The sequence below is a fragment of the Choloepus didactylus genome, chromosome 10 (genome assembly GCF_015220235.1).
Source record: "Choloepus didactylus isolate mChoDid1 chromosome 10, mChoDid1.pri, whole genome shotgun sequence".
Classification (NCBI taxonomy): Eukaryota; Metazoa; Chordata; class Mammalia; order Pilosa; family Megalonychidae; genus Choloepus; species Choloepus didactylus.
In genome coordinates this window covers 120463864-120476508 of record NC_051316.1, presented here as the reverse complement: position 1 = coordinate 120476508, position 12645 = coordinate 120463864, and the positions used below count along the sequence as shown (strand labels likewise).

The 12645-nt window shown below is 34.4% G+C and overlaps 1 protein-coding gene across 1 annotated transcript in view; it reads left to right on the top strand.

Moving 5' to 3' along the window:
- Positions 1 to 10588, top strand: part of SMC2 (structural maintenance of chromosomes 2) — a 54005-nt gene extending 43417 nt beyond the window's left edge. The window contains exons 23-25 of the mRNA XM_037798020.1: positions 2382 to 2542; positions 5637 to 5784; positions 6835 to 10588. Coding sequence (XP_037653948.1) covers positions 2382 to 2542; positions 5637 to 5784; positions 6835 to 6993 — 468 coding nt within the window. The 3' untranslated portion in view covers positions 6994 to 10588. The remainder of the gene's footprint in view (positions 1 to 2381; positions 2543 to 5636; positions 5785 to 6834) is intronic.
- Positions 10589 to 12645: the final 2057 nt, after the last annotated feature.

Sequence of the window (12645 nt, the reverse complement as noted above, 5' to 3'; positions counted from 1 at the left end):
ACCTTTGTAACTCTTTAAGAATTGGGCAATGAACAAGAAAGATTAATATTACCTTTTACAGGACTCTTATTCAACAAAATCTCAATTACCATATTTAGTCAGTTTTTTAACAACTTTAGCAGGATTTAGAGGTTCTTTGATGTCATTTCTACTTCTCTGGCTGCATATGTCTAAATCCTTTAGTGTAATTCCTTAACCTCACATGTAGAAGTTTTCTTGTATCTACCATAGCAAAAGACATAGTGAAAAGATTCTAAACATAATTACTGTACTGTTTGGTACCTTAGCCAGTCTGAGCCTTCAGGGATTCAACTGAATACCTGGCCTATTTTTCTCTTTTTAATTCTGTAGACACTTTATTTTTAGTAATGGCAACACATTTATCCCTTTCAGCACTGTGTTTTTCGTGGTCTAAGACTTACTTTCAGTATCCCATTGCCCTGTAGTTTTTGTCAGTCTTTTAAAAAATGCGTTCAAAATCTTGGTCCCATTTTTCTTGTACCACATGTAGATTTAACACTGGATCTCAGGGTTGTCTTCTTCCCTCTTCCCATGGTTGCTGTATTTAATGCAAGTTCAAAATCTATTTATAAACTGATCCTGCTCTTACTCAGTTTCCAGGGTTCTTCCAAAGCAAGTAACATTTATTAACTGCTTATTATGTATCAGGCACTGTTTTCATTTATACTAATTTTCTCATTTATTCTTCACAATAACTTAAGAAGTAGATATTATTATTATCAGGATTACATAATTCCTTCTGGCTTCAAGCATACTTGATTCACAAAGCCATAGTATTTTAGGCACTGTTAAGTTGTTTCTTTGTTTTTTGTTTTTTGGTTGTTTCCTTCTAGCTCCATTGGATTTGCAAAATTCTATTGTATTTCACTTTCATATCCATGAATGTTATTGATTTCCTATATAGAGCAGGGCTATATTCTATGCCCATTAACTGATAAATTTCTCTTTTTCCCTTTGGAAGAATTTCCACAGAGTCCATGGTTGTGTTCGAGATTTGGTAGCATTCCATTGTCTTAGTACTGTGCTGTACTGCCAAAAAAGAAAAAGAGAAAAAAAAAAAGGTGTTTATAAATACTGTGCTAACTTCTATCATTCTCAAAAAACAGTGGTCCTCTCCCCATTTTGTGATGAGTCTTATCTAGCTCTGGAATTCTATTGCACATAAAATTAGAACCTGTTTCCTCTGTGTAAGTTATAGATTTACTTAACAGGATGCAGCTGTTCTTAAAATGCCAGGTCTTGGGTAAATCTGTTTTGAGGAGTCCTGTTAGTTTCTAGGTGGTTTCTTTGTTACTAAAAATACCAGTAAAAAGTATATTTATGCTTCAATTTAATATACCTGCATTTGAATTCGGATATTTCCTTGAGAACTTGACTGTGAAATCTTAGTTTGTGTATGTGTGTTTGTATATGTGGGTATGTATATACTCAGATTTGCATGTATGTGTGTATGGTATATGTACACGCACACATGTTCTTAAATTCATCTGCTGAACTCTCTGAGATTGTTAGTTGTGTCTTTGAAGACAGATGACCGAATTTCCAAATCATTGATATGCTGTATGTACACAAAAATTACCTTATACTGAGTAGGATTTTGGCCCCAAATCTCAAAGTAGTCTCCTATTTCTTCAAGGTGAACTGCAGTCTATTGTGGCAGGCCAAATAACTTCCTCAGCTTTTTTTTCTTGGGACCAGATCCTATTTCTGGCCAGGCCATGAAGATCTTAATTTGTTTAACTATGAGGGGAAGCATATAGTAAAGAACTCTTTAACATCTTGAACAGATATGTTCTAAACCTCTGATTTCATGCCTCTTTCTCCTGTATCTCACCCTCATCTTAGGCCTTTTAAGATTAGCTGACAACCACAGGCACATCTTACCATAATAGTCAATAGGAAAAAGTTTTATAAGAGTAACTTATGCCAAAGAGATTTTTATTTTGTTTTGCTTCCCCAACTGAAAATTCATCCTCCAAATGCTGCAGTTGTGGTCTGGAGATTCCTGCAATATGGCCTAGAAAAGTATCAAAACTTCGGAGTAGAGGTAGAGGTAGAGCCTTTAGTTTCCCCTGAGATTTAGAGCAGGGCTTGGCAAACTATTTCTGTGAAGGGCCTGATAGTAAACATTTCTGGCTTTGCAACCCATATGGACTATAACAGTTACTCAACTCTGCTGTTGTAGCACTCACAGCCACAGAAGGCAATACTTAAATGAATAGGCATAGTCTGATTTGTTCCCATGGGCCATAGTTTGCTGACCCCTGAGTTGGCGTAATAGACAGCCTTCTGAGTTGCATGTACACATATCAACATTTGATTCTTGGAAAACATTGGAATGTTAAATGTCTTTTATCCAGGTGAACAAGGACTTTGGGTCTATTTTTTCCACTCTCTTACCTGGTGCTAATGCTATGCTTGCACCACCAGAGGGACAGACTGTTCTGGATGGTCTAGAGTTCAAGGTTGCCTTAGGAAATACCTGGAAAGAAAATCTAACTGAACTTAGTGGTGGTCAGAGGTGAGTAATCTGTTTGTGGTATTATAGTTCCTTATTCCTCTTATTTCATTATAAGCCATGATATCATTACCTTCCAATTTTATTTCAGCTTTTCTTACCTCTCTGCATGTAGAATTTAAGGAGCCAAATACATAAGACTACACATTTTAGTTGGAACACTTAATTAAAATAGTAGGCAATGAAGGATCTAAAAGGATAAGCAACTAGAAACTAGCCCAATATATGAAAAACAGCTGTTTTCAGATACTGGAAAAATGAGTAGCGCACACTGATAACTGGAAGAAAGGAAACAAAAGTGATGAGCCTAACCTTCTGTCTAGGGACAATTTCTGACTATAGACACAGGGAGGGGAACCTAAACAGAGCCCAGTAGTCTCACTGAGTTAAAGAGATAGAGATTTGGGAGACCCCAAAGAGCTATACCTTAGCATTAGGTCTGTACTGTTCCTGAAGTGAAAAGCTACTCTGGACACAAACAAAGTTAGCTACAAACCTTGAAAGGATCAAGCTGATCTACATGTAACTTAGTTGGTTGTTGGAACAAAGCCCAACACTCTTCAAAGGATGACAACAAAACCAAGACACTCAAAAACATAATCACAGCGTCTAATATTTAATAGAAATTACTAGGCAAAAGTCAAGAAAATGTGACTCAACCAGGAGAAAAATCAGTAGAAACAGATCCAGAATAGAGAGAGGTGATGAAAAGAACAGACAAGGATGTTAAAGTTACAGTAACTATTTTCAAGTATTTAAAGGAAAACATGAACATAAAAGAGAGAAATGGAAATTATTAAAAAGAACCAAGTGGAACTTTCAGAGATGAAAAATATACCTGAAATGACACTGCACGATTAGACACTGTAGATTAACAGCAGATTAGACACTGCAAAAGAAACATGGGTGAACTTGAAGATATAGCAATAGAATCTACTCAAGCTAAACTGAGGAATAAAAAAACTGAAGGGAAAAAAATGCAATATCAAGCAGTCTAACTTGCATGTAATTCAAGTTCCAGAAAGAGAGAGGTGGAAGACAAAAAAGGCTTTAAGAAGTAAAGGCCCCATATTTTTCAGATTTGATGAATGCTATAAATCCACAGACCTAAATTCTGTGAACCCGAAGCGGGAAATATACATACCGTGACACAATAGGGCCTATGATAAAACTGCTGAAAATCTAAAAAAAGAATTTGATCCCAGCAGAACTGTACTACAAGTTAGAGAAAGTTCTTCAGGCAAAAGGAAAATACCAGATGGGAACCTCAATCTACACAAAGAAACAGAATGTTGGGAATGGTGTCATCTGGAATTTTAGAAAATCTGTCCCTGTCATTACACAATGATTCAGAAACAGCATTCTGATAGAAATGGCCTAACTCTCTGCCTACAGACAGCTTAAATAAAGGGTTCTGATTGAAAATTGTAAACATTCAGCTAATTGTCAATGGTTGTTAGTGTTTGATTTTTTTCTCCTGAAGAAAGTACATTCATAGTCCTTGAATTGTTCTTATATGCCATATAATGCTATCATGTAACTTCTATGTATGTAGAGAATACTGAGACCTTTCAATTCTTTTTAAAGAAATCTTTGTCATTTTTATGAGTAGAATAGCAGACTACTTTATATTTTTCATAAATGATAGAATTCCTAAATATTTTAAAAGTCTAAGAGCTCCTACTGCCTTATGAAGATATTAGCTAAACTTTAATCCCAGAATTTAGATCCCAGTGTCTTTAACTGGTTTTTGCTAAAGTTCTAGCAAATGTTTGAGAAAGCTAGAAAATGTATGCTTCCCTTTTCGTGATCTACAAATTATTGCCATAATTACGGTGACATAATACTAACTAGCACAGCAGTTTAACTGTGGCTGAAATACTGTTTTAAAGATTAAACCTAAAGCTCAATGGCTTAAACACTTGGAACCAAAGGATACTAATTTTAGGTTGCTTGGATGACCTCCACTTCCCTCGACAGAGGTGAATAGCTGTCTCACTCTGCTTGATTTGTTTTTCATTTCTCTGTTTCGTTCATTTCCTTTGATAGAAATCTTGATGTCACCTCCCTATATCTCTTCCACATATGCACTCATTTCTTTTCCATTTATATTTATATGTTTCTTATTTTGTACCCAGTAAGCAATGGAAAAACTATAGTCTATTGCTATATGCCAGGAGATATTTGAAGTTATAGAATAAGTATATTGCAAATGTAGTAATTTTTTCTAATGCTAAGTAATTACAAATATTTCATATTAAAATAAACAAGGTTTTTAATGAAATATTTGTTAATAAGAATTATTATAACAATTATGATTCCTCATTCCAGATTTGAACATAAACAGAGATGCAGTTAGAAGGGGTGGTGAGCTAGAAGAGAACTGAAAACGGCTGTGAAATCTGGGAATAGTAACTATAAAGTTTAGATAAGGGTTGTTTGAACTTCTGACTCTGAAATACTTAGGATAGCAGGCCATAATCTATGCCACTTACTCTGGTACAAATATATATGTTTAGTATATGTCTGTGTGTGTACATAAATAATAACAGTTTTCACTGTCATGAAGACAATAGTTGTCTTAATTAACAGATATTTAGCTCTCAGCTGTTACCTGGGCATCAAACAAAAATCAGCAGTTGGGGAAGGAAAGAAAGAAACAACCATTAGAACAAAAATTATCTTTTCATATGGGTAGGCACTGCATATTATGTGACAAAAGTAAAATTGTCTTGTGAAAATATGTATATGGAAGATTTGAAATTGTTATCTTTAATGTTACTGATTTTTTCAATGATTTTAAAATAGAAAACAGTCTACTAAGGCAAAATTGAAGAATTTTTCCTTTGGATTGCGTTTAAGACTAAGGTTCCTGATGATTTGAATGCAGAGACTATAAAACTATTGTATTCAAAATAGAACTCATTGAGGGAAAAAAACAGGAAACTATGAGAAACATTTTAATACAATAAAAGTAGAGTTAAAGTCTGAAACTTAAGATCCTTTTATATGACTGTCTTGCAGATAAATCTTTTTTTAGTAAAAAAGTTTAAAATCAAGTTTTGGTGGCTTTCCTTCCACTGGTCTTTTTTGTTAGGTCTTTAGTGGCTCTATCATTAATACTGTCCATGCTCCTCTTCAAACCTGCTCCAATTTATATCCTGGATGAGGTAGATGCGGCCTTGGATCTTTCTCATACCCAGAATATTGGACAGATGCTACGTACTCATTTCACACATTCTCAGGTAAGAACCAGGAAAAATGTCTCAATAAGTTTGTCGGTAGTTTAATTTCATAGTATTTGTTTTTCTAGAACTATTCTTTTCAAGTGATCAATATTAGTAAGATAATTAGGATTGAGGGATACTAAAGTGTTGTGTATCTACTTAATTATATATTTATGTTCAAATGGGTACAGAAAGACAGAGGGTGTGGTCTCCTTTCATAGAAAGAGGCAGGCATTAAAATTGTTAAGAGCCAGGCATTAAAAAGAGAGAATCCAATCTTGTCATGATTTGAAATTGATTTAGGGTTTAATGTGATTATTTTCTATAGTTAGCTGCCAGAAAGATACATAGTTAAAACAAGACTGTTTTAGGGGTATACCTAGATGTCAGAAAGTCATGTGACTTTCCCATACATAATGGGGGAAGTCTCATTTCTCATAGTTAAAAAGTAGAGAAAAGTCCCTTAAAACTATAGTTTTTATTGCACTGTTGCTATAGGAACTGGGGCTGCCAAATATGGTTGTATAGATTATGTATTGTACAACTCTAGGGGTTCCATTCATCATAGTTGTCATAAATTATGTATTTATTATGGCAGTTTTTTGGCAGATAGCAGTAAAGTGGTCCCTTTTCCTAATACAAAGGAAGGGACTCCTTTTCTTAATCATACAAAGGCTCCATTTGTGCTAATGCTGCAGGAATTTTGATATCATTAGAATGTCAGAGAGAAAAGTATTTACTAGGGCAGTTAGGGCTAGCAACAAAACGGTGAGTGCCAGCTGCAGAAGATAGCAATTAGCAATCAACTACCAGGGACTAGTTAACATGGGTTATGAAGCACTCTACATGAAATTAAAAGACTCGAAAAAATAAATATGAAAAGTAGGATTCATTTAGTTGCCTTATATCATACCTGTTTATTTGCATTTGAGAATGTGCAATTGCTTGAAGCCAAGCATTTAAAATAATCTCTGAACAATTCTTAACCCCCTATTAAACAAGGGATGAACTTCCTCAAAGATATTATAAAAATATTTTTTTTAATGCTTTTTTTCTCTTTTCCTCAAGTTCATTGTGGTGTCGCTAAAAGAAGGCATGTTCAACAATGCAAATGTTCTTTTCAAAACCAAGTTTGTGGATGGTGTTTCTACAGTAGCCAGATTTACTCAATGTCAAAATGGAAAGATTCCAAAGGAAACAAAATCCCAAGCAAAAGGACCCAAATGATCATATGTGGAAGTTTGAAGAACAATTTTATTCTTCCTCCTCCTTGACATAGCTTTCAAACAAACTTTTAAGAGCTTGGGATTTATCTAATTTGTTTATATAAAAGTTGAATGTGATTTTGCTACCTAGCCTGCATTTTCAAGACCCATAATCTCTTCTGTTATACAATCACTTACAAATGAGCAAGGATTCCTTTTTCTTAATTAGCATAGCTCTGGTCCAATTATTGTGGTTGTGATTTTGTATATAACATCAATTGTGTTTTCTTAGACAAGTCTTTTATATGTTAGGGAACTTGAAATGGTTGGTTGGTGGTAAATCCTGTATATGAAAGTAAGAATACACAGAAATAGATGAAATTAAATTATAGGAGAAATATAGCTGATAGTCAGCTTTTAATTAGTTTAATGACTAAGGCAATATTATGCTTTCTGTTGCTAATAAGGTCATTCAGGCAAGAAGAATTATAAACCAAGTAGCTGGACCAACAAAGGGAACACAAAGAAAGCTATTATGTACGTATTAAGGTATTTGAGCCTAGCTTCTTGAGGACAGCATGCCAGATCCCTGTTTTAAAGTCAGAATGGGAAATGGATCTTGAAAGATTTTTCTCATTTTTAATGATGTTTGAATATCATGTCTATATGCTTAAAAATTGGTCTCTGTAACCTTAAGGTTATTTTGTTAAATCTTTGTGAATATGTGAGTATTTTAATAGAAGCTCAGAAGGTGTGTTGCATGCTGCTCTTTGCTGCACGTTAACTTGGAGTCTCCTGATGTTTTCCAAGTAGATTTTTGTCAATCTTTTCATACATCTAGTCAATAACAATCTATTGGTGAATGAGAATCTAGAAGCCAGCAGGCAAAATCAAATCTTCCCTTTTTCCCTTCAGTCTTACATATACAAAAATAAATAGATCCATATATTCTAGCAAAATAACTCAAAAGTTTGAGGATTATTATAATTTTTTGAATCTTCCGCTGTTTTCCAGTTTAAAGGGGTGAAGTTCCTCTAAGAACTAGAAAGATGAAGCTAACAGATACCATGAAAATACTATATGTAGTTCCTGGTATCTCCAGATACTCCAAAACAGTGTCTCCAAACTTAATCCTGAAAGTTCTAACCTGATCTGGTCTGATATGTTGGGTGTGTTATTTTGGCCCCACATCCCTTCTTGGTCCTTGAGTGTTATTGTCACCATCCCTGATAAATGTTCATATTTTGGCTCTGAGTTGTTCTCCATGCATATCTGAAGATGTCAGATAACACCCAGGTTACTGATGTGGGAAAGGAGGGAGGCTATAAATGCTGAGTTTCAAGAAGTCCAGTGTCACAGATAATAACGAAGATTTTTGTTTTCTTTCAAATGTATTGCAAATTGTTTACCAAATCAGTTGTATTAATTCACACTTTGACAGTAAAGTATAGTGTATCAATTTGACAGCAACCTAATCACTATTAAATTTTCTGATGTAATAGTTATAAAATGATTCTTTATTGCCGTATTAACCAGCATTTAAAAAATAACTAGTGGGTTGAACATTTTGCAAAATGTACTAATTTACTGTCCTCGGCTACATATTTTCAGTCTGTGTACATTTCTAATTTTTGTCTTATTTATAGTCTTGCTCTTTGATGAAAATACTCAAACATGCATTTTTTGTGATTAATGTCATTATTGTTTGATTAGAGGGAAGACATTAAGGGGAACGGGATATTTATTTCACACATCCGCAATAATATGAATAACTGACATTTATTGAATTCTTTCTATACATCAGACACTTATTTGCATGTATTTTCACTTTTAATCCTCATAATAAGCCAATGAGGTGAGAATTGTTACTATCAGCATTATGTAATTGAGGAAATTGAGTTGATCAGTGTTAAGAAACTTGCTCACATTAAAAGTACAGTAAGTGAGTGACAAAGGGAAGATACACATCTTGGCAATTGGTCTCCAGAATCTATAGTATACTACCTCTCTGATGGCTTGAACATTTGCATTTACTATACAGATACATTTAAGGTATATGCCTGTATGAGCTTATGAGCAGCTTGTAAAAGAGGTGACAGTGATCTTCAGGGAGATATCTTCAAACATATGAAGACAGGACTCTTTGTTCTCTTGGCATTGCAGGTAAGCTAACAGCTTACAGTTTTTGGCAATTAATAATAAATCTGCTAAAAACATTCATTTGCAAGTTTTTGCATGGTTTTACTTTTCACCTCTTCTGGGTAAATACCTAGGGGTGTGATTGCCAGATCTTACGGTAAGACTAGTTTGAATTTGTAATAAATTACCAGCCGTCATCCAAATTGGCTGTAACATTTTGCATTCCCACCAGCAATGATGAGAATTCCTGTTGCATCTTCACAAGCATTTGGTGTCACCAGTATTCTGAATTTTAGCCATTCTTGTAGGTATGTAGTAGTAGAGATTTATTGTTTTAGTTTGTAATTCCCTATTGACATATGATATTGAAATCTTTTCCTATGCTTATTTATCATCTTTATATCTTCTTTGATAAGCTGCCCAGATCCTTCGCCCATTTTTTTAAAATTGAGTTGTATGTTCTCTTATTGAACTTGAAGGATTCCTTGTATATTTGGATATCAGTCGTTTATTGGATATGTTTAAAAAGTATTTTCTCACAGTCAGGGGCTTGTCTTTTCATTCTTTTAACAGTGTCTTTTGTAGAGCAGACGTTTTTAAACTTTTAATGAAGTCCAACTTAATTTTTTTCTTTCATGGATCATGCTTTGGTGTTGTATCTAAAAATCATCAGCAAACCCAAGGTCACCTAGATTCTCTCCAGTGTTTTCATCTAGAGGTTGTATAGTTTTGTGTTTTACATTTAGGTCTGTAGTGTATTTTCAGTTTATGTTTGTGAAAGGCATAATACCTGTTTCCAGGTTTGTTTTTTTGTTTGTTTTTGCACAGAGATGTCTAGTTGTTCTGTATCACTTGTTGAATTTTATTTGCTTTTGTCTATTTGTTCAATTACTGAGAAGCTTTAAAGTCACCAAATACAATTATGAATTTGTCTAATTCTTCTAAAGTTCCATCAGTATTTGCCTTGAATTCTTTTATGTTCTGTGATTAGTAGTTGCATGCAACTCGAAGATTGTTTTCCCCCTTGGTAAATTTAACTACTGGTCATTGTCCAGTAATACTCTATTTTGATGCCAATTTTCTTTGATATTAGCATCGCTTCACCATTTTTCATGGTTACTATTTCCAGTTTTCTTATGATTACTCTTTGTTATCTATTTCATTATTTTACTTTCAACTTAGTTATATCTTTAAAGTGCATCTCTACAAAGCATAGAGTTGAGTCTTATTTTTAATCTCTGATTATTTCTTGTTTTGGAATATAGTGTTTTGCAAATTCATATTAATGTTATTCACATGACGGGTTTAAATCTATTTGTTAAATTGTTTTCTAGTGTTTTTCTGTTGTTCCTTCACTGTTTAAATTTTTAAACCGTCTTCTGTTATTTTAGACTGTCTACTCTTGGAGAATGCATTTTATATTTTATTGTCAAATAAAAAATGAATAGTGAGGATACCACAATACTGATTTTGGAGTAAGAACTAAAAATTGCCTGTGCACTCTGTATTTTGCTGTGAGTTCTTGAGAGCAGGTGTTGATTTTATTCATCTTTTTGTTCTATATAAAAGGCTTGTGATCTGTTTAATGTTGGACTAGGTTATTCAGGTCAACTGACACATTGAATCAAAGGAAAAACATATCATGTAAAATTATAAAGAACATCATCTACCTTGTGGATATTGAAGAGCAGAAAGATAATGGGGATCTGCCAGGTCAGTTCTTTGGGAAGGTAAATCCATAGACTGTATGGTAGGGGACAGTCCTAGTGTGGTCTTCTGCCTTTCCATGGACCCCACAAGTACATCCCATGCTCAGGGCCAAGTGTGTCAGTCTGAAGGGATAAAACATAATTTCCTAGTAGGTAAGGGGAATGTCGGTACATTCCCCTACTGTCCTCAGCTTACATGTTTACAGGAGGCAGTTTGACTCTGGTGGGCATGTTGTAGGACATCCAGCTCACACCCTAGTGGTGTTATCTATTCCTAGTGGGGCGGGAGAGGGGTGCTGCACACAGACGGTCTCCCTGTCTCGGCCGTAGATTGAGACCTACTGGCTATGGGGAACCTATGTCCACTGGTAAAGCTGACCTTTCTCTCTTCTGTATGAGCAAAATATTCCATCCAGTGCAATTGACTCCAGAGGGTTATAACCTTAGAGTAAGGCCAAATAGAAAGTAAGTCCATCTCCACTGGCCTCAACACCAGCAAACTAGTAGAAGATACCTTGGCTGTGAGGAAAGGCAAAGAAAAACAAGCTGTTACTGAGAATACAGTCATATGTGTTGTGCAGATTTACATTGTGGATATGAAGAGGCTGGGTGAGCTAATGGTGCTGTTCATTTCCTTTATGTTCGCCCCTTGAGTGTGACTTCTAGCCAACAGCATATGGTACAGGTGAGGTCATTTTGAGATGTAATTAAGTTCCCAAGCCAGTTGATTTTTAGTTAATCAAAAGGGAGATTGTCCTGGGTGGACCTAATTTAATAAGGCCCTTTTTAAAAAAACGGACTGGGACTTTCTTGAATGTAGAAATAATTATAATTTCCCTTTCATGGAGGTTTCCTTGAAGCTAGGCCTCAGAGAAAAACAACCAGGCATGCCTTGAAGGATATGTAAAGGTTTTGATATCCTTATTTGAATAAGGATTTTCACAATATAAAAGATTTTAAATGTTATGACCAGGAATAGCACCTCTTATAAATTAGTTGTAAATGTGGGATTTTAATGGAGAAAATATAAAGTTGAGTCAGAGATATGTTCTCATACATTTAAAATATTTTACTTGTGTTACATTGTACTCTTTTAAACGTATCCTGGAAATTCTTACATCCTTTTGAAACATTCACAAATTCAATGTACTTGGGAGCCTAAAAGTTAGATTACTGTTTTAATATCCTCTGGTTTATAAACATATTTTGATAAACACAGATTTAATTTCTGTGTGTAATGTATCATATTCAGTACAGCTTGTTTTTATCAAGGTGAGTGCCAATTAGTGTAATAAAACTTATTTCCCACTGTTTTTGGAGGTAATTGACTACTTAAATGCTAATCTTCCTTTAAATGATAGTCATACAAAACTAGCATACTCCCTATCAAAACAAACCAAATTTAAAAGATTATTATGATGTTACAAACCAAGCATCATCTGTAAAAAGGATTGTGAAAAGACATCTATTGAGGGCAGCCTGCTCATTTAAGACAAATGATTGCCAAAATTTCCTGCTTTGTTCTGCTTTTCTTCACTGGAAATGGAGCTCTACACCCTTGGCTTAGTCCCTGGAATGCTGATTACATATATAAATAAATATGTGTGTCTGTATACACACACACACACAGAAACAGACACACATATAAACACACATACATACATACATACATACATGTATATAGTAAATGTAACTTTGAATTCACAAATTAAATTATGGTTATTTAATCTAAGTAACTCAATTCAATAGACGTGAGTTTGTTTGAGTTCCTGAAAATATCACAAACTGTCTCCAAGGAGAAAATTATCCATATATACATATATATG